We start from the raw sequence: 23,718 nt of genomic DNA, 5'->3' as shown, positions 1-23,718 counted from the left end.
GTTGATTTGGGGAGCCATGTCATCTGCTGGTGTTGGTCCACTGTGCTTCATTAAGTCCAGGGTCAATGCAGCCGTCTACTAGGAGATTTTGGAGCACTTCATGCTTCCTTCTGCAGACAAGCTTTATGGGGATGCTGACTTCATTTTCCAGCAGGACTTGGCACCTGCCCACACTGCCAAAAGCACTAAAACCTGGTTCAATGACTGTGGGATTACTGTGCTTTATTGACCAGCAAACTCGTCTGACCTGAACCCCATAATCTATGGGGCATTGCCAAGAGAAAGATGAGAGACATGAGACCGAACAATGCAGAAGAGCTGAAGGCTGCTATTGAAGTATCCTGGTCTTCCATAATACCTCAGCAGTGCCACAGGCTGATAGCTTCCATGCAATGCTGTATTGAGGCAGTAATTGCTGCAAAGGGGGCCCAAACCAAATACTGAGTACATATGCATGCTTATACTTGTCAGAGGTCCGATATTGTTCGATGTACAATCTTTGTTTTATTGATTGCATGTAATATTCTAATTTTCTGAGATTGTGGATTTGGGGTTTTCATGAGCTGTAAGCCATCATCATCACAATAATGACAAATCATAGCTTGAACTATCTTGCTTTGCATGTAATGAGTCTATCTCATATATTAGTTTCACCTTTTAAGCTGCATTACTGAAATAAATGAACTTTTGCACTATATTCTAATTTTTTGAGCTTCACCTGTATACTCAGTTATTTTACTTCTGTGAAATTTCAATAGCTGAAGATTTCTCATTTAATTAGCTCATCTGGTTATATTTTAGAGCGAGTGCAGTAACAATTCTCAAGAGCTCCCTGTGAAACATTTCATTTCCCTTCTATGAAAGGCTGGAAAAACTTTTCTAATCATCAAAGTGATAATCAGAAACAACACTCATGCATAATTTCTTTCTTTTATTTTGTTTTAAAATCTGTTGTTAAATATTTTAATTACAAGTTCTGTGCAGTGGGCAAGAGTAGTAAACCCTGCAGGCACTAGCAACCCCCTTACTCAACAATACATGTGCACACTATCGTACTAAGGATATGTCCCCATGAACCAGCAGTCATTTTATGTCAGGATATAGGCCAGAGACATTCTACTCCCAACTCACAATACCACACAATCAGGCCAAACCACTGTAGACGTAGCTGAAGAAGTCAATCAAGGAGAATTGGATGGAATTTAGGACAGTTGTGGAGATTACCCAGTTTGAACTGGTCCCAATTGTAAGAAGGGACACCAATTCTGCCTTATTCAAGTTTTAAAAGTAGCTCTTACGTTTTCCCAATCTGAGTTATACTATGATCATGTTTTTAAAGAACCGGGGCAAAGAAAAATTATTGAAAGTCATCCTTAAGTTGCCTGATGCTAATACAGGCTATAAAAAGTTCTTTGGGTTATGGTCTTACCATCAGAAGTGCCTGTAAAAGCCAAAAAAAAAAAAAAAAAAAATGGGTGGGAGGGGGTACAATAAATATATTTTTATTATGGAGGTGGTAAGACCAGGCACTGTGTAAAGAATAATGGTAGACAACTGGTCCCCCAACCCCACCCGTTAACTTTGCAAAATATAAGTCATCATGTTAAAACAGAGACCCAGCAGCGATTTATCTCTTTTCTGGCATCTTGCTCCAGAGAATGAATTAAAGCTGAAATTTTGTGCAAGACCAGGTTGGGAGGGAAACTCTAGCCAAGAAGCAAGTAGTTTCTCCTCCTGCAATAACCTTCAGGAATGAGGCAAGGTTAGACCTAATTGGATTGGACGAGGTGGGTAGGAAGGATAGGTTATACATGAATAGACCAGGACAGCCTTTGATTTATTCTGGGAATAAAGTCAACTCTTCTGAAGAGAGCGTATCTCTTAAATTTCCTTTTAAAACACCTCTTGCAACTAGGGAAGAAAAGACTGGAATGAAGCCCTGCTGATTCCTCAGTGTCCTCTGTTTTATCTGCTGGTGCTGTATCCTTGGTCTACTGGATGGGGTGAGATAGGATGTGCTGTAACCCTTTATAGGTCAAGCAGCAGAACTCGAGGATCTTCTACCACAGCCTTGATCTTGCGCAGGAAAGTCACTGCCTCCCTCCCATCAATCAACCGGTGATCATAGGTCAGCGCCACAAACATCATTGGTCGCACCTCAACCTAAATTAAGAGAAGTCTCACTGTTAAATTGAACATCATCTTAGGCAGTTATTCTCTGCCTCAATTTGTTTCACTTACTGTACTTTCTCTACACTACCCAAAAACGTCAAGTGCCCTATGAATCAGCTCCCTTCCCAAAAGTTTGTTTAGCCCTTTAAGAAAATCTCAAAGATCTGATTCTTCTCCCAGGCACTTGGTACTTGGGAAAAGAATCAGGTCTTTTTAATTCTTAATTCTTTGTAATTAGATGAGTTTTGAAACTTGCTCCCAAGGCACTGCTTCATCATTTTTCCTTTGCTTTTTTTTTTTTTTAGCTCTTAGTAAATAATCCCTGTTTTTTAATCCTTACCTGAATTGCCTGGTAAGTAGAGGACTATATAAACTGAATAAATGTATCTCTGACTTCTTGGCAAAGAATTTGAGGTATTAGACCCAAATCCTTTTAAAATCACTTATAGCTCAAAAGAATTATCTGAACACTGGTTTTGTTTTCTGAAATAAGTCACAAAAGTCCAGGTTTACAGTTATGATGTCTTTTATACTGTTTGATTAAAGCTAACCAATTTTTCCCTTCCTCTCAACTAAAGAATCTTATCAACATTAACATAACCAAATAGGATGTGCTTTTCTATGAGCAGCATTGAGGAGTTTGATATTCATTTAGATGGCCACTTAAGAAACCTCTGCTGAAAAGAGCTACGTAAGAGCTAATCATGGGAAAGTGGTTTTCAGTGACTCGAGTAATGTTAAGAGATCCCCTTAAAATTTCAGTATCATCTCCACGGAGCCTACCTTGCCTCCAATAGCAACAGGCCTGTCAAAGATGCCATGCATGCCCAAGATAGCAGACTGAGGAGGGTTGATGATGGGAGTTCCAAAAAGAGATCCAAATACTCCACCGTTGCTGATGGTGAATGTACCACCATCCATATCCTCAATGGCAAGCTCATTCTTGCGAGCCTGAAATGAGATTAAAAAAATGACCACAAATGACTTATGCTGGAATATTAAAAAGAAAATCAGAAAACAATAGTATCTGGGTGTCAACTCTCAGCAGAACAAACATGGACATTACAAATACGAGCCCTTATCAGAGCAAAGGCAATAATGTGTTCCTGTCCTGCCTCGATCACTAGTAAAAGATTGCTTTCACAATTCTCTGCCTCTGTGAACTTTGAAGGGACTGCTATGTATTCAGAAACAACAAGAAGTTCAGAAAACCCCTACTTAGGTTCTGCAAGCTAAGCTGTATGAAGAATAGTGGCAGCTCTGGAGCCATTTCCCTTGGCGCCTTCAGGGCTGCCACAGCAGTGGCTGGGCAAGCTGTGGGAATGGGAGGTAGAGAGAGCAAGGGCTTTGTAACCAAAATAAAATTCTTTCCTCTGAGAACCAAGAATGTTCCCACCAGGTGTGAGGGGGCAGGACGTGAATCTGGACTAACTTTGGACTGTGACCTGATTGGGCCATGTGATGGTTGCTGGGGGCAGGAGGAAAAAAAATTTATTTTTAACTAGGGGGAAACCCGAGGGACTTTATAGTCAGGTCTCCCCAGATGTGCCAATATGACATGCCTAATAAATATATACTTTGAGGAATATGCCTGCCTCAGAGTTTTGATTCTGTTGGGGGTGTTACTTGGAACCCTGACAAACAGTTAAGGATCAGGACATGTTCAGCATATAGATGAGATGACTGAGGGGAAATTTAGCAATTTTTAGTTTCATGGCCAGATCCAGTGGGTTAGAACTAGATCTCAAGAAGAACTTCCTGACTGTGTAAACTGTCAGCCAAGGGAATGGGGTGCCATATGAAGCAGTGAGTTTTCTTTGATCAAGTTATTAGTGCTTGATGATCACCTGTTAGAGATGCTGTGGGTGGCTCCTGCACCGAGCAGAGGGCTGATTTGTGGGACATGATTTTTTCTAGTATAGAGCACACACACACGCTATTAAGAATGATAAGGATTAACCTGTTCTGCCACACAACACTGAGATAACCTTTCTGGATGTTTAAAAAAAACCCATAAGTACATATGGTTCTACTATCTGGAAGAAAATTATCTGTTCCTGATATGGTATAGTTTTAGAATAGTTAAGCAAGATCAGTCTGGCACCAGGCTAGAAACCAGAAAACCAGTAAATAACTATGAAACCCAGCTGAGTCATCTTTGGCCAGTCACTCTCCCTCAGAGCAATTCATTTCACAGGATAGTTGTGGTGAAAATGGGAGGAAGAAGGAGTATTAGATAAGTTAACCACCTTGAATTGTTTATAAAAAATTAATAAAGGTGGCTTATAAATAAATAAGAATAAAATAAAATCAGTTTTATACTTGGTAAGAAGAAGAAAAAAGTTATCCTCCACAGTTGCAGACTTTCTGGAGACATCTTTCTGGCTAGTCTTCAAAACAAAATGCTGAACTACCCAGATGCTTATTGGATCAATTCACAATGAAGGAATGTCTTATGTTAAACTGTTAAGGTTAATGACAGCAGAGAATACCCAGATGCCGTTTGTCTTGTCCTCAACTTGCTGAATGGGAATTTTGATTCTGTTACTTTCAATTTCTGCAAGCTACATTTTATTTTTTATTTCTAAAACATGTGGATTCTACTGTCTCTTTTGAAGATCCCTTCAGAGTGATTACCTTCTCTCCCAGTTCATTGATTGCACGCTCAATGTCAGCAAAATTCATTGTTTCTACATTTCTGATGACAGGGACCACTAGACCCTATGGGAAATAAAAACCACTGAATAACCAACAATAGTAACATTTTCAAGAAATATAGAAAAAGCTCATTAAGGAACAGCATTCATTGAGTCAAATAGCTTTTTAAAAATGATCTCAAACTATAACAGCTCATTCATTTTCTTAGTATGTGTAGGATATGTTTAATATTTTGAGTTTATCATTGAATATTTGTCATGTTAGACCATGACTGCATTCATCTGTAAAGATAAGACAGAATTATAGCTTATACCATGAATGAGCAAGATGCTGGCACATACTGCTAGGCTGCTCTCAACAGCAAATGAGTCATGGATTTGAACAACTGCCCCGTGAATTTACTGTGAGACACACACTGGATATTGGGGCTTGTTAAGCCAGAGAGAAGGAGTTAAGTGGGAAGTAGTCAAACAGAGTGCAAAACTATAAGGAATCAGAATTCTGCTAACTGTTGTACATAGACACACAGTGCGAAACGGGTATTTAGACGCCCAGTGATCTAGTAGCACTAGGACTGTGGGACTTCAAAAAGACAAGCCTTCAGAAGTAGTTCACCTTCAGAAGCAGAAAAATGAAAGTGGATTCAACTTACTTGCTCCAAAAATAAAATAGGAAACAAATGCAGGAGACAAGGACTTTTATTCCGCTACCTAGGATTACATTTAAGATTAAATAGAAATAGTTTCTACCACCATGGAGTTTTGTCCAAAAACTACTACAGGTAGTCTTCAAGTTACAAATATAATGGAGCCTGCCAATTACATTTGTAACATGAGGATTTGTAGGAGTGAATCATGTAACTTGAGCACGATCACTCCCTGCTTTCACCCACGCATTCCCTAATTGAATGTGTGAGTCATTAAGAGCACGAGGTATCTCAGGGTGGGGAAGGCCATGGGGGCCTAGCGATGGAATAGACCACCTGCTTCAGACCACCTAAGGCCTCCCCCAACCCACTGAGACACCTCATGCTCCCTCCCTTGGGGTCTCCACAATTACTCCCCCCATCCCTCCTGTGCTGGGTCACTTACCTTGTGAAGATCTGTCTCCTCTCCAGCCTCTCTACTGTGGTTTTCTTTGCCTGCTTGCAGTCTTGGCACAAAAAGCATTTGCAAGCCAACAAGATTTTGGGGCAGCGAAATTGCATTGCTTCAAGTCTCCCATCAGCTTGCAAGTGCTCTTCCTGCAGAAACTGGAATGGCACAAAAAGCATTTGCAAGCCGACCGGAGGCTTGAAACAAGGCAATTTTGTTGTCCCAAAGTTTCGTTGGCTTGCAAGCGCTCTTCAGCCGGATCTGGTACAGGCCTCGGTTTTCAAAGAACAGAGGTCTACACTACTGTAGTGCAAGATCTCGTACTACTGATCTCATGTGATCTCGGACTACAGTACTTTAGGCCTCTGTTCTCTATGGGACAAAAAGCTTTGCAAACAAAGAGGACTTCCCTGATTTCATGTAGGCCTAGGTTCGTAGATAACAGAGGCCTAAAGTATTGTAGTGTGAGATCTTGTGTGATCTCTCACTACTTTAAGCCTTTGTTTTCTGCAAATACACCGAAGCAGGCAAAGGAACCGACGGCTCACTAGATCATCTCAAGGTGAGTGAATCTCCACAGGCCCAATGGCTATGGAGTGCCGGAGTGGGGAATAGGCAGGGCAAATGTTGAAGTGCCTCTGCTATTGTTTGTTTGTTTGAATGTTGGTGCTGCAACATTTGTAACTTTGGGACTGGGTCGTAAGAACATGGGGAGAGGGCTATGTTATACGGTGAACTGTTGTGACTCAGGGATTACCTGTATGCAGTTTTTGAGCAGGAGTAACCCTCCTTCATCTGTCACTGCAGAGTAAGAAAACACCAACATCTTCCATTTCATAAAGCCAGCTGTGGCGTACTTCTATCCCCAGCAACCCCTTTTTCATAAATGTGAGCAATCAACTGGCAAGGTGAAAATTGTCTCCATAATACCTACCCTAGGAGTTGCCACCGCAACACTGATATCCACATATTCTCTGTATACAATTTCTTTGGTTGTATCATCAATCACTAAAATGAAAAAGGAAAGTAGGTGTTACACAGAGCAACACCAACAGTCAAGACTCAATTTAGAATAACTATATAATAGGAATCAAGACCTATCCAGTACCTTCCTATTTGCTGTGAATTAGTTCCTTCAGTTTACTTGAAATACATATCTGTGAGTTTTAATTTCACTCAGTTTCTAATTTTTTTCAGCTGAATTTCAAATCAGATTTCTATATTGCTTATCAAAAATGTATATGTATTTCTGGGTATATTTTTCTTAACAGATTGTATATACTTTCTACAACATATTTTTGCAATATTCCCTAATGCAAACTTGTTTGTGTATGCCAAATAATCTTTTGGGGCCAATGAATATAATTAGAATTTTGACAGTATGTTATAATGCTCTTACATATACTTACTTTTGGAGTGTTATTGGTTCATGCAATATTTTCCATAATGGCTGTGTCCCACTCATAAAAAAAATCTGTTACCAACTAGTAAGGTACAGATTTTGATAATTTTAATATAAAGATAAAACTATATCTCAATGCATTTCTTCTAGACTCTAAGATGATCTCTACCACTCAGGGCTACTTTTGTCTTTTTTTTTAACAGTGTGTGTGTGTGTGTGTGTGTGTGTGTGTGTGTGTGAATATATGAATACATGTGCTGCACTTTCTGGCATTATTCTTATCTAACAATGACTCTTAAGGAAGACCCAGAAGCATTTTTGTAAAGATGGTGCTACATACCATCTTTCTGTGTTGTTTTCAAAAACAAGCAGCTTGATAGATAGCAAGGGATATAGTGTGGGCTAGTATCCCTACTGTTGCAGATCCCCCTCTGTGAATGTGTGTGTGTGTGTGTGTGTGTGTGTGTGTGTGTGTGTGTGTGTGCATCCTAGGTGTGTAGATAAGTTGAAATTGGACTGGGAAGTTGAAAACACATCCTGGAAAAAGGCAGGTTAAACTGCATTTTTGTTTTCTTGTGTGTGTGTGTGTTGTTACAAAAATATCTACAAGGGTGAGCTCATATAGTCACAATGTGTTGAGCTTCTCTCAATTTATTTTTTAAAAGTCTTGCAAAATCTGAAAAAAATTTATGATTTAAACAAATTTTTCCCATCTTTCATACTGGATGAATATTACCAGTCATTAATTTGGGAATGGTAGCTACCCCAAATCTCAAAAAAGAGAATTTGAGGCAACACATAAAATAATTTTATTCCAATCTGAAAAATAGATTGTAGCTTAAATGTATCCTGCTCCTTCTTTTAAATTGCTTCACATTTTCCCCAAGCCCTCTGATAAGACAGAGCATAAAGTTTTGTCTTATTTAAACAATGTTTGAATAAAGTAAGGAATAGGAGTGTGGAGCCTATTGCCATCCATTATTTCTTACCTTATTCAAATCATCAGCCAAGTAAGACAAACCTCTATTCCTCTTCTAAGCCTTCGGTACTTGCTAGAGGGCTTAGAAGAGAAGTAGTGTGTTTTTCCCCCCACTTGTGCAGCAGTTTTGGAAGAAAGAGCAGAACAACATTTAAAAATATATGCTTATTATCATACATCTTGCCGTTTTGTTGGAGCCCTCAGTAGTCTCCCATTCCAGTTATTGAAAAGGGGCTGCAAAAGGAAATCTGATTCGTTATTTCCCCCGTACTATAGTACAAGTGATAGAAATTCCTGCCTCTTTTCCGAAGCTGAACTTTCAAATTAGAAGCCAAGGGGGTCAAGCCTTACAGAAAAGAAAAATAGAGGCAAGGTAGGAAGCCAAGTTAGGACTGCTGCAAATCATGGTGAAAAAAAATATGTTTCCACAAATCATAGTGAAAAAATAAGTTTCTGCACATCCTAGTGCAAAAGTAAGTTGGGATTTTCTCAAAGTGGGAGAGTATCCTCTCAGAGGATACACTAGCAGCTTTGGGAAACTATCATTTCCTAATAAAACCATCTTCCTTATTATTGATGAAATATTCCCAGATGCAAATCCAAGGGTCTTTTTCATCCCCACTTTGATTACTCTTTTGCTGAGAAAGGCTTTATTTCAGCACAGGGATTTTTACCTCTAACAAGTCCAGATGACACAATCAGTAAGGCAGCAGGACCTTCTTAGCAGCAAAAGATTTAATGTCAAAGAGGGCTAATTCCAGCTACACATATACTTAGTCTGTCTTCTCAGAAATATAGCCCCTGGCTTCTTACCTCCATTCACAACAGGCTGCTCTTGCAAAGCGAAGGCTGCAGCTTTCACAAAGGCAGACATAAAACCTAATTTCATATTGTGCTTCTTCAGGAAGTTGTCCCTGTGCCGGGCTCTCATTTCCTGGATGTTACTGCAAATATCATCATAAGAATATTTACCAAAAATTTTACAAAAGATTTTCAAATCTGCAGTACATTTCACCTGGTATCTACTTATGTATTGATTTGTGTCTCAAATATGCCATGTGTGTTTTTTTTAATGCAAATACAAAAGCCGCACACAAGAAGCGGCACTATTATCAACAAATGCATAACCAAAACTCAGATTGAGTGGCATATTTTCCAAATTTTAAAAAAATGCTTTAATGGATACCAAGATTTTTAATAGCTTCTGTATTCTTAAAACTGCTAACAAGACTAATGTTAATGTTCAAGGACACAGTAATTCAGCTTTCTTTTCAAGAATGAACTAACATAATTAATGAACTTTTTAAAGATAATAAACATCAAATCAATGTAATCTGCTTTGATAAATAAATAACTGTTCAGAAAGTAATAGGTTAAACATTTATTACAAAACTTCAGCATCAGAAATAACCATGCCTTCCAAATGGGTTTTTATTTAATAACCTTAACCACAGTAAATATTGGATTGTTTTTTACTAAGGCTTGATTAAATGTCCTAGAATCACATCTGTTGAGATATTCATACTGTATAAAGATTTTGTTCTTGCAATAATGTAATACATTCAGTGGAACATATTCTCCTGGTTTTTTTAAATTAATAGGGAGGCTTCCCAAGATCTCTTTACTGCCTTTATTAAAAATAATATCAATCATGCTAGGTTTTTGCTGTCTTGCAATAGCCAAATATCTGATGTTGGTTACTAATAAGTTACTTAAAAAAGATTGAAAATTATTAATAATGTTAAATATTTACAGTGTAATGTTTTCTTTTTATTCCTTAATATAATATATTCAGTAATGTTTATACTTCATCCTATTTCATAATGAGTCTTTCAACCATAACTTACTACAATTCATACATAAATATCAGTCAGATTCTGTTCCCATACAAGGAAAGTGCACTCTAAATTTCTCTAAATTTATTCAACCTAGGATCATAAATCACAAAATAAGTATACAAAAAAGGGGAATTGGTTCTAGGGGAAACGGAAGAATGAAAAACTTGTGATTGATGAGATCCTCAAAAAAGAGAGAAGTTACACATTTTAAAAAACAAAAGATAGCCCAAGAAGTGCTTTTTGTTCAGGCTTGCAAGGATATAAAGGGATGATGAGACATAGTGAATTATGTTCGCATAAACAAGATCTGACTATCTTTTTCAGCAAAGCTTCTTTGGTGGCAAGCAAGAGATAACAGAATGTCCAAGACTGAAGACAGAATACCAAGTCAAGCACTCACCTGGAAAGATGGATTTCCAGCAATTTTCCTGAAACTTCAGTATAAGTTATATTAGAATAAAATAAAGAATTTTGTATTTTTATGTTGGCTTGGTCTATCTACCATAGACAAATTCATTTAAAAAAAAAAAGATCTAAAAGAAGAAACAGCACGCCCATTTCTTTGGCCAGACTTAAAGCAAACTATCTGAGTATGGGAATAGGGTGTTTCAAAGTCTCCAATATAATGGCACTTTAAAAACATCTTTAATCAGAACAGCAAACAGCAATTTTCCTTACTTACTGGAAGAGAAGCCAGTCACACAAATTAAACTGAATAATTGTGTCATATAATTCTAGGTAGATATTGAAGTTTCAACCTTCATCATCAATCTCCTAGACAATATGGCTTTAGAGAAGCAGTTTTTAGCAAACAGAAATGTCCCTCTGGGTTTAGTCTGTTTATTTTTTCTTTGCCAAACCTCATTTAGAGCTAGGATTACTGTTCAAAGACATTACAGCCTCCCAAGATACAAGATCTGTAGGTATGAAGTGGTGGCTGAAAAGAGGAAGCCATCAAGAGCAGGCTTCATGGCAGACACCGACCCCGAGTGGGGAAGCAAAAGGCCTCAGTCTGAATCCTTGCAAGTCAGCTCTATGGCATACCGCCAGTCGGTAATCAATGCAAAACATATTACCGATTGCAACAAGAGCACAAGGCCAGAGTAAAGTGACACTTCCATTAGTCTCTAATAGGAGATAAGCTGCATCACTTCCTTTCCAATCATAACTATTTTGCCAACCTTAATATTCTAAGCACAAAATATTTACATGTTTTGCTTTAAGGAGGAGGATAAGATTTCATGGGGCAATTTGATTTGGGCATCATTTCCCTAATGCTCTGAAACATAAGCTTCCCCCTCCTCAAATCCATTAGTGCTCAGGCCACCCAAGCACTCGGCTTGAACACTGTTGGCTCTCTCACCTCAAATACCGACATTAAACTTCAATGAGTGCTCCAGAACCGCTAAACTAACTGAATTCTTCTTATAAGCATCTCAACTCAACAACAGTTAACTAACTAGAGATGAGAAGACAATGTACAAGAATGGTAAGAACTCAAGCAAAGATTGTGTAAATTATTCACAGCTGCAGACCCCTACAAAAATTTGGTATTATGCTATGATCAATACAGGAACTCTAAATTTTTAATAGAGAAAATAACAAGATTAGATATTTTTGTCAGCAAGAGATAAGTATTTAACAATAGGTTCCATGTAGTTTCTATCAATATTAAATAGTACCACTTTTCCCCAAAAGCTAGCCAAAATAATCAGCTTGTAACATTAATACAGCTTTTTAAAAAAGCACCCAAATACACGGTGAATCAAAATTTCAATGTTCTTTAAACATTGAAGACTCTCAGACACTGAGGTCAAAATCCAGGCATTCTTATGCTGAATGAGAGCAAAGCCCTACCTCATGTCAATTTCATTGAAAGTAGTAAGCATGGCACATGTATTCTGGGCCTCTTTCAGGCGCTGAGCAATGCGTTGACGCATTCTGTTCATCTTTACCTGAAGACAGAAATAAATCACAGAAAAATAGTGAAGACCCTGAACAAATAAAAAGCATGCCCTTTTTTCTCTCTCTTCCTGATGAACACATCAGAATAATTTATTTACAAATAATGGGTTATCTTTGAGCAGTGAACCCAAAAGTTAATAAAAACTCATTTTTAGCCTGAAATAATTGCCTAGCTCACACACACACACACACACACACACACACACACACACAAACAAATGATATCACAAGGCATCAGAAGTCAAATGCTATAAAAGGAAGTTGTATGACATAGGAGTTTATCTCTGAAACCTCAAGGAATCTAGCAGGGTAGATTTTAAGAAACCAGATTTCAACCATCCACAGTAGTGTTACTTGCTAAAGGGGTTTGCGATTTCCACTATAGGTAATCATGACTTATGGCTGTAACTGGCAATTATGGTCATTAGCCAGGATGAAGTGGATCATCATGTCTTCTTTTGAGGTAGTCATTAAGTAAACATTGTGGTCGTAAAGCATATGCCATGGTCATAAAGCAAACCCATTGTTTGCTATGGGATGTTTTTTTTCCAGAAACTGGAAGTAAATACCAATTTCCAGAAAAATAAACCTTCATAAATCGCATTCACATGATGGAGAGGGAGGAGGAAGCTGCAATCAACTGTATATGTGGGCTATTTGCCAAGTGCCCAAAATGCAGTCACATTCGTTGCCAACCCCCCACCCCACCCCACCAGACATCATAACATTCAAAATCAGGTAATAAATAGTTTGTGATAGTTCAGTCATAAGCGGCCTGTTGTAAAGGGGCAATTACCTGTACTGACCACCTGTTTAGAGACCACTGAGTAAGAACTTTCTCGGATTCAGCCATTGCCTTTAACTCTTTAGTGTTACTTTGTTACAGCCTTTCATGAGGGTCTTATGAAAATATTTTCTGTTGTGCCTCAATGTTATCATACTGCAATTCCTTACAGAAATGAATATTCACATAGTATCCCACCAGACTGAGAAACCTCCAAGTACCCTTTGTTCCAATCTGGCACCTTTTCCAGTCCCAGGTTCCACAGCAGGAGCAGCTGTTGGCGCTGCAGTTGGCTTTATTGCAGACACTGAAAGTCAATGGGGAAAAAAATGAGTCAACACCAATACTCTGAATGTAAATGAAAGGCTCAGTTTGGGGATAATGCCTCTAACTATGTATCATTTCACAATCTTAAGTTCTGACGACCTTCTGTTATATAGATGGGAAAGCAAGAACAAGAATATCACCTGGTTTAGCATCAACAGGGAGTGCTGACACTGGGGGCACTGGAGGCATTGTAGTGGGAATTGGTGCTTCAGAAGGAGGTGTTACAGGAGCTGCAGGTGGTGGTGCTGCAGGAGCCACAGGCTCTGCTGTAGGGGCTGTTGCTGGCTTGGCTTTGGCAGGTGCAGCTTAGTAAAAAAAAAATGAAAAAGTATTACATATATAGATAATAGAAGCATTTTTTGTCTAGCAAAAAAGTTCTTGGGCCAGAATCCACATCAGTAAACGTAGAAGGTGCTGTTTTTCCATTAATGGCACTCATAAACTATTGACATGGCACAGCAGTGTGGAAGGTATATGCTTAAAGCAGCAAAATATGCGACAGAACTATTTCTATTAAATACAGTAGCTTTCAGGATTCTAAAGCTCTAAAATCATCTATTCCTGCATGACCCAAATATTGATCCATGGAATTACCATCTGAAGCCATGTCTCTAACAACAGTCTGGCAGAATCAAGAGAGAGATCCTATTTTAAATAGCTATTTTATTACATTGCTTCCTCTATTGAGTATATAAGCTAGAAATAACAACACCCATAATTAGATCTGATCCTATAGACTATATTCTAAATTGTTCATCTATTCAAATAGAAAGTAATAATTTCATGTCTATTTTCTTCACTTTATTTCCATGTTCAGTTTATGGAAGAGAACAGGCAACCTTCATTTTTGGTCATTTCAGAAAGTAGTTATGATCAGATTCACCAATGTAAGTCCTTTACTTGAAACTCAGATTTCTTGTCTATGGCAGTTTTCATTAGGGGAAAAAAGCTGTCCTTGCTTGTGAGTTCAGCATTCCACATTTTACCCCATGAAAAATGTGCATGTTTTTGTCCTTTGAACAAACTTTACAATCAATTCCCTATACTTGCCATAAAGGTTTACAATGCATTAATATGAAAAATTGACCCCCCCAAAGGATGAAAAACAACCTAATTTATGTGATTTAATCTAATTAGAACTTCATGTATATATTTCAATTTATACCACAATTGCATAATGATGTAAGATGAATAGTAACTAACCCAAGTCATCCAGGTAAACAGCTTTTGATCATGTGATCCAAATTTACCTCCAGTTTTCCTGAGTTTAAATAAAGGTGTTCCTCCTTCTACTTTCCCTCCATCAGGGACAAGAAAAGCTTCAATTACACCAGCTGCTGGAGCTGGAACCTGCACAGAAGTCTATATAGAAAAAATAAATAGCCATTGAATGTAAGAGGGAGATAAATAAACAAAAAGGTCTGGTCCTGAAGAGAGATGAATTCTACATTCATAGAATACCTCAACAAAAATAATGAAAACAAACTCAGTTCCATGCAAATATCACAACCTGATCAACATACTGGAAATCAACTTGCTGAATTTAATTCTCATTTAAAATAATTATTTGCACATTCATTAATTCCTGAAGTCAGTGATATAATGTTTAAGAACCAACTTTCAATTCTGGTGCAGAAATTCCAAGATAAGTGAAGGGCATAACACTCTGATAAGATAAGTGAAGGACATAGCACATCTATAAATGCTCTTTATATTCAAAAGTTACATTATTAAATTAATCTGCTTCTACTCAAAATAATATAAAATAGGGGGTCAGCAGAAGATAGTTCATGATGTACTGATAAAAGTGATTTGAAATTTATGAAGAAAAAGGCTTGTATTCTAATTGTTTAGAAAAAGCAGCCCCAACATACCACCAGGCATTCAAAACAAGTTAGATTGTTGAAATAAAGAAAGCATGATAAATAAAAGTGTGTGGAAGGACTATTTTGCAAGATTGGAATGCTCCAATGGATAAAGCACTAAAATAGAACAGCAGAGGCCATTTAATAAATCTTGATTCAACTCTAACTTTTAAAAATGGGGGAAGAGTTATATATATTATTTTTAATTCTTTGATGGAAATGACAGTATTAAATGTGCTTAATACAAAAAGCATGATGCATCTGATGCTGTTTTCTACCCACAAAGCGCTACATGGCAAAAGGTCCTGTTATTTGAAGGATAACCTATGGTTCTGCTTGTCTAGTATGATCTGACAGAACTCTAGGACTCCTGAATTAAACAGCGTCAAAGTTTTGGGACTCAGAAAACATGACTTCTATGTAGCTGTGCCAGCTATCTGGAATAAGGTTTCCTTGAGATCCATATGGCTCCTATCTTGATAATGTTCGCTAAGACTTGAAAAACTAGCTATCTACTGGGGTAGGGTAGATGAGATTCTTCTGTATGTCATATTCTTTGTTGATTGGTTTGCCATCTGGTAATTATTTTGTAGCTACGTTTGTACTTATTTCTGTTAATTCTTTGCATTCTGTTATTTTTATGTTACTCTCATTTTTGTGAGTGGTCTAGAATCAACTGGAGTCATCTAGCATCAAATTTTAAACAATCTGAGTAAATAGTACAGAGAGTACAGAGCTAGGGGCTCTCATGACTGATAAGGCCGGTAGATTTCATAACTTGAAAACATTTCCTGGGCTCCGATGTTCACTTTGTCTCTGACAATAATCATTATCATGAATAATATGACAAAATATTTAGAGTTGCTTTTAGTGAAAAAAATTACCTTGTCTGTTTCAATCTCACATACTACTTCATCTTCTCTCACAGTATCCCCAACAGCTAAAAAAATGAAAAGAACAGGACTTGTGTTGTAGCATTTCCTTTCCTAATTTTTATATAAATCTCTTTCTGGTGGACTTAAAACATCAACACAGAAGGCATACTTTATTTTGTAAGCAACTGAACTAGTAACCAATAACAGATCTGATCAATCTTCACCTACATAAAAGGAGTATTCAGAATATATTTTTATTACTTGAATGTTTAACATATTTTCCTAACAGGCTATGAAAAACATCTGATGAGATGGGGAGAAGATGTGAGGGACTAAAGCAAAAAAAAATCCTCTTACCTTTCTCCCACCTGACATCTCCCTCTGTGACAGATTCTGCAAATGCTGGTGTGTTCACTGTGACAACTTCCTCCCCTGTGAAAGATACATGTAATAAAAGGCTTCACATTTTGGCATTTCAGCCCTTGGGAACGATGGATAAATATAATTTAGAGAAAATGCTAATCATTAAGAGTCCCAAATTTAAATACTTCCATATTATCTGTTCTTATCAGGTGTGTAGACCACTTCCTAGCATTCAATAACCAGCATGGCTATTACTAGGAATTAAATTTTTTATATGTAGAGGAAGATACCATATAACTTCTGTTTGAGGTCACTTCTCTCTTGAATGTAAGTTCAACCCATTTATTTTCAAGTAATTATTTTTCTCTCTCCCATAAAACCGCAATTGGTTGGCCAGTCAATAAAATTAGTCATCATTTATTCAAACTGATCAAAATAAAATACTAAAAGGACAAACCATACATTTCTCAGGTCAGTAGACTTTTTAGTTTATCTTGTTCTGGATAACATTCGTGCATTGATGATTTTATTAAAAAATACTGCTTGAAGAAGAAAAATGCAGAAATGATGCATTATGCCAGAGTGCAACTATCTGTGACATTAAAAAAACATACATTAAGCCTTACTTAAGATGAGGAAAGATATAAACTAAATTAGGGAACAAGGTCACATGAATTTAGTAGGAAGAAAGTTGGCATGTAGATCAAATGTTCCACTGCCTGCGAGCATCTGGCTTACTTACTGCATACTTTTGAAGTTCTGAAATAGCGGATAGTAAAGACACGAGAACCATTTAGCCTGCAGAGCAAGAAAAGCAATATCAGTGTATAAGTTCAGGAAGGGATAGCCTGTGAATAAATTCATCTGTGTTTATGTATACATGTGTGCAAGTGCACACAAACATACATACAAACTAACATATACATATATATGAATTGTTTAGCATAAGATCATAGAAAGCCTTAATCACTGTAGCTGAAACTGGATACTATCAACATATCGATGACATCCAAATATTTTTCTGTACTACATCTTCCAATAATGATGTGGCTCCCTTGAATATCAGCTCACATTTGATAATTGGCTGGATGAGGGAAAATAGTATTAAATCGAATCCTGGCAAGATGAAGCTGCTCACTGTAACTCCAAAGGTCCAGCCTTTTCCCAAATGGGCAGATGAAATGTAGGTATGCTATGATTTATCGGACTGCACATTAGACTGCACATAAATAATAGCATTTAGGGATTCTGTATTTACATTGCAGATTGAATGTAGAATTCCACATTCAGAAATCTCAAAAGTATTTTTTTTTTAAAGATTTGGAAACAGGATGGTAATTAGGGGCTCAATATTCTAGCTATCATGTTATATACTATGTGAACTACTCAAATAAATTGTAAAACATAGACTACATAGATAATAACCTAATTCAAATACACAAATAGGTTAAAAATTCTGTTATTCTTGGTTCAATATCTGATTTGTTCAGGCATAAGGTACTTTCAACCAAAGTGTACCAAAGCCTCCCTGCATTTATCATCTGATTAACAATTGATTCAGTAGCAATTAGTTTGAGCCAATTCACTTGCTGACTTCACAGGTTAGATACTTACAAATGCTTCCTGCTATTAGCATATACCAGAGCCTGGCATCGAGAAACCCCTGTAAAGCAGAAAGCACTTTAAGTATCAAGTTATCAAGTCACCTAGTATAGTCATGTATAGAAAAGACAAGGAGATTTAAATGGCATAAAAGTTAGAAAGGACAAGAGTTGATTGTTACCAGAAAAAAAAACTATAGCTGTTCATACTTAACAATTAATGTATTTTGTAAAGCCAGCCCCATATTATAAAGTTGACCAAAGAGATAAAGTTAATGTCTCTTAAGAAATAAAGAATATGCTGATGCTACCCAGACTATGTAATGAAAATAAAAAATGCTATAGAATCACTCTATTCAATTAATAGTCTTGACTATCTTGTATACAGGTAGCTTTAAAGGCACAATGATGCTTCTAGGCTTTTTTTTTAACAATCACACTGCATAGGTCATCTCATTAATGCAATAATTTGCTATTCAAGAACTGGCTTGTAAATGACCACTGTTAGTATCATCAGTGTTAGTCCTTCCCTACTAACCTACTGTAATATAATATCTCTAGCAAATAATGATCCATCCATCCATCTATCTAATCCAGAATATTATATCATGTCTCTGATAAAATAGACTCTTGTCCTTAGTGGTTTCTATCAAAGTAAATTCACTAAATTCTTAAGTGGCCTCAAGACTTTGCTACTACTTCAACAGACTATCATATGAGTTTTCCCTCCTCCAATAATAACCATGTTTACAACAAAGTGGTCAAGAAAAAATTATATTGGAAATGTTACTTGGAAGATATTGGTTATGTTAAAATCATCTGGAAAAATAACAGGAGTCTTCAAATATCTACAAACCAAACACTGAATCAAACTAATTTGTTGCTCAAGTAGTAGTGAACCTATGAATACTTACACACAGCAATTTATGCCAAAATTTATTATTCCGTATGTACTTTTGCAGGATTTAGCAATGCTTTCCAAAAATTTGAGAGTAGAATGAAGATAAAAACTAAACTTGATTGACTTAATTAAAAATTAAATATATTAAAAATGATTAATAAATATGATTGGAAAAGGTGCTTTTTAAATGGAGCATCTTGAACACAATCTCAACCAAATGAGTCCGAAATACATGACAGCTGTTTTCCTTTTCATATATATAAATGTACACTGGACAGATTAGAATATTTGCCACTGCTCATTCATAGGTCTTAAGCAGAAACATTATTTAATACTGAAGTTACCAGGACTTCGGAAAAAAACACAACAACTTTTATGTTATTCCTTGTTTATATTACTCTAATTCTTGACAAGGATTTCCTCACCGATTGAACCGGCTATTTATTCTACCTAACTATTCTCCGGACTCTTTACCAACACATGCAGATTTTTTTTCATATTATTTTTAACCATTTAATAGCCAGTTTATTAAAACAGATTTTATTTCTTATTGCATTCTCTAGCAAAGTGTCGATGAGATTTTTCTTGTTACAGCTTTATGAAATGCCCAATCCTACATAACACTCACCAGAGAGCCAACACTTTGCTTGTGGACAGTTTCCCTGCCAAAGAAAAAAATAATACAAATCACCAATGCAAAAAGAAGTTAGGAATAATTTGACATGGCCCAAATCTCACAGAATTCAGTAAGTTTTATTCCATGCAACATAGAATGCACTATTGACCTAGTTCATACAACATGCAAAAGAAAACCTATCTTTTTATCTATAATTTAAAATATTTTGTGAACCGGCCATTGTATTTTGAAAACTACAGTTTATGACTTAGTTCTGTGTCATTCCTGTTGTTAGTCAACAAACCATGGTCAAAACACTTTATGGCTTAGCACGGGAAATAAGATTGTCAATATGACATGCCTTTTAAGCTTCTTTGCAGAATTGAAATTCTTGGATTTAAACAATTATTGACACAAATTATTTTAAGATAGATTATGATTCTTTGATTATATTCACATTACTCGTTATACCATGTTTTGCTTGGCCATAACAGATCTGAACCATCTGCCTTCCCGTCTGTTAACCCTGAATTGCCAGATACAGAGTCAAGATACTGCTTCAGGGTGCCCTCAAATGTATTCTTTCTTCCTTGAATATTATTTAATTTTTAAAAAAGAAGTACAAGAAGTTTGTATGCCAATATGAAAAGACTTAGCTGCCAACAATATATTTTTCTCTAAAAAATGGTTCAGGACTCCAAATGGGAATCCAAAGCTTTCTTTGAAAATAAAAATGTACTTTGTTTGGAATTATGTCCATCCCTGCCACAATCAACAAGTTGGGAAAATAGCATTATTGTAGCTCAGTGCTTAAATGGTTCATCCAGCCAGCCACTCACACAGCCCAATTCGACAGGTGGCACCCCTGTACTAAGAGGACATTGTTCCTTCTAATGCAACCAGATTAGTTGGCAATTTTGTTCTATCTTTCTGAGTGTTGGCCAGATCTCTTTTTTTTGTGTCATCCACTTATCAAAATTGTTATTCAGCCGATTCATTAAAAATTGAATAATACTACCCCTAGGAAAACCTCTACAGAACTCCATTAGTTTTTCAACTCAGCACAGAATCATTAGTGCTGACTTTTATAAGTGGGGTCAGCCATTCACAACTATATGCAAACTACATTTTAAGAACTCGTTAATGGGAATGTCAAATCAACATTGTCAAAAGCTTTGCTGAAATATACAGATTATATACACAACATTCCCCTTGTCTGCTAAGCCATTTTATCATACCATGTCTTCCTCACTTGCGGAAGATACTACCCACATTCATGAAGTTTGAGAAAACAGATCCATGGATTGATTATGTGCCATCAAGATATGTTTAGTGACTATACAGACTTTCTGCAAGATGATAGATGGCATATCATCCTAAATGTAGATGACAATTACAACATCCATCTAAGCTCTCAATATATACTTGCCGGTCACATCTATCCAACCCATTAGAGCGGGGAGGCAGGGAATGTTGCGGGTCCCATCCCTGAGGGAGATACACCTGGTGGGACCCAGAAGAAGGGCCTTCTCCATGGTGGCTCCCTCTCTCTGGAATATCAGAGATTAGAATGGCCTCCACTCTATCACTCTTCTGGAAGGCACTGAAGACCTGGTTCTGCCAGCAGACCTGGGGAACCCAGAGTGGGATGGAGCCCATCAAATGGCTAGTGTGATCTGCTGTCGGCGGGGCGGGGTGGGAGTTGGGGGGTGAATTTTTTTTCCAGATTTTGTTCTATTGTACTTTATTAATTTATTTGATTCTTTTTGTTAGTTTTTATTGTTTTTTTATTTTTATTTTTTTGTTTTAAATATGGTTTTACATTGTATAAGCTGCCTCAAGTTGCCATGGGTGAATAGGCGGCAATATAAAATAAATAAATAAATATTATAGTCACATTCTAGTATATTCTGTACTGTCAATTTTTTCTTCTATTTGTAGAAAACTCAATGATCCTACAGACAACTCACTACTCAAGTCTCAAAAGATAAATAATGCATAAAGCTGTTTTGGAGGAACTATGTATATTTCATCATTTCCAAAATATTTGTTTCTCATTTTACTAAATATTCAAGTCCACAATTTGAAGGTGTTCCTTCTGTTTTTCATTTTATAATAATAATTCATAATCGTTTATACTTCGTTTTCCCTATTGAACATTACATTTAGCCTTGCAGATTCCTTCCTTTTTAAATACGGTATACAATACATATAAAAATTATCTAATCATATATTTATATAATATATAGGCTGTCCAACTGCCAATGTCCCTGGGAAGCGTACAATTTAAAAAAATTGCAAAGAAGAAATAATAACCCCCCCCCAAACAACACATAATAGAAAATAAATTTATCTAATAGGTTCCCTTTTCATTCTGTCCCAAAGCCTGGGAAAACATGACTAATTTGGACCAATCCTCACTTACCTGTAGCCCATTTACTTTTTAAAACTACTTTTTAGGTCTTTCTGGACACACAAATCATTCTTCATGTACAATAGTGACTTAGGGGGTCTGCTATAATTTAATCATCATTGTTCTCACATATTGTATATTGAGAAAAGGTTTTATATTACCTCTCAATATGGGCTGAATGGTGCTACATGAAAGTATACTAAGTTTCCAGTGAAGAAACAGGCTACATCCCAATATTTTTCTTATCACTTCTCAACAGACGCTGTTGTACAAAGTGTGTCCATTGTAAAAGAATGAAGAAAAATATAATGGAGACTAGAGAGCAATTGCACTTTACGGGGGATGCTTCTAATGAGCATTGTGCTTGCCTTATAAAGCTTTATGAACACATTTGGAAATAAACCTGAAAGACATCTTTTCTTTTACATTATTTATATTTCAAATTTTTAAACCTCCCATCTCCTCAAAGTGTACAGAATAGGTACACAGTACAAACTTGATGTGATAGCATAACAATTTTCAGGACAAATGTTGACAACCACCACTAAAAGAAAACCTCATTACGCATATTTGAACATATTTAAATTTGCTTTAAAGAGGGAGATTCAATTAAAACAGGGATGAAAGGCAGCTGGGTGACCTTGGGCCAGTGTCTCACATAGACACTTAACTCGGCCCACCTCACAGGGTGGTGGTTGTTGAGGAGGAAAATAAAGAGACGGAAGGCGGTTTTGGATACGCCAACTAAAGCTTCGCTGCACAGACCCGGGGCAGAAGGGCAACTGGGGGTCGAAATGACTAGAATTCTTTATTTAAACCACCCCCCACCCACCCCGGTTTCTCTTTCACGTTCCGGGTGCTCCAAGGGGAACCTCGCCGTATTTCATTCAACCTTCAGAGCCACCTTCGCGCCGGGCAAGTTTCCTTGCAGAGTCTCGGCCTTGAGAAGCCCCAAAGATTTCCAACCCTCCACTTCACCCCTTTCGAGCAGGACTTCGCCCGTCCAACTGGGAAGGCGCCGTGTCCTTGCGACCAGATGGGGGTTGGACCTTCTGGGAGGCACCTTAGAGAACAAGCCGCTGCTCCTCGCGCTTATTATAATCATCAAGCGCCGGCTAAAACGGGGGAGGGTAATAAAAGCCGACGGTCTCCCTCTCCGCTGCCGCTTCCCCCCAGTCACCCTCTCCCCGGTGCCCTTGGGGGCCGCTCCCCAACCTCAGCCCCTGGTTCCCAAGCAGAGTGACCTCCCTGACAGCCGCCCGTTTTTGCCCGCGAGCTACCTGCTGAACAGCGCAGAGGGAGCGGCCGAACACCCGGGCGAAGCAACGAGCCCGAACTAGGGAAACTAACACCATCGCGGCGGCAACAACGGCAAAAAAAAAAAAAAAAGGAAAGAATTCTAGGGCGCGCGCCGGAATCAGGCCCCGGCGGAGGCCGGATGCGACTTGGGACCGACCAACAGCGGTAGGGGGGACGACGAATAAAGCGGGACGTACCAATCGAGGCAAACCGAGGGATAGGTGGAATCGTCGTTAGGACTAGCTAAGAGAAAAGAGGAGGGGCCTTGGAGATGGGCGTCCTATGTGGGGAGTTGGTCCTTGAGCGGTGTGTATGGAAGTCTTTTTTTCTTTCTTTTTGTTCAAAAGGAGAGGGAAAGTCGCCTGAGAGAAGCCACGAACGAAGCCTCTGCTTTAAACCAGATGACGTTATGAAACAAGCCGCTTCTTACACGGACAATAACCGAAAAGGGGCAACGCATTTTAATTCAAACCTCATATTTATGGAGCCTCCCGCCTTGGCCCCTTTAAGCCTGGAGGACTTCAACTCCCAGAAGTCACCAGGCAGCAAAGCTAGCTGGGGAAGTC

At 37.7% G+C, this 23,718-nt stretch overlaps 1 protein-coding gene across 1 annotated transcript; it reads right to left on the bottom strand.

The window, feature by feature from the left end:
- Positions 1–918: 918 nt before the first annotated feature.
- Positions 919–23,682, bottom strand: DLST (dihydrolipoamide S-succinyltransferase). Its single transcript, XM_026664426.2, has 15 exons — positions 23,134–23,682; positions 19,453–19,486; positions 17,937–17,985; positions 17,065–17,120; positions 16,317–16,391; positions 15,969–16,024; positions 14,470–14,581; positions 13,360–13,524; positions 13,114–13,199; positions 12,001–12,098; positions 9,119–9,249; positions 6,859–6,932; positions 4,810–4,893; positions 2,956–3,123; positions 919–2,163 (listed from the first exon to the last, which is right to left on the bottom strand). The coding sequence occupies exons 1-15, from the start codon at positions 23,206–23,208 to the stop codon at positions 2,029–2,031; spliced, it is 1,398 nt and encodes a 465-aa protein (XP_026520211.1). The 5' UTR covers positions 23,209–23,682; the 3' UTR covers positions 919–2,028.
- Between the last annotated feature and the right edge of the window lie 36 nt (positions 23,683–23,718).

This window comes from Notechis scutatus, chromosome 1, assembly GCF_049901735.1.
Source record: "Notechis scutatus isolate UNSWTSFEM ecotype Mainland chromosome 1, rNotScu1.2, whole genome shotgun sequence".
Taxonomy (NCBI): Eukaryota; Metazoa; Chordata; class Lepidosauria; order Squamata; family Elapidae; genus Notechis; species Notechis scutatus.
Note: the sequence above shows the minus strand (reverse complement) of the source record. Positions and strands in the feature narration are given on the sequence as shown.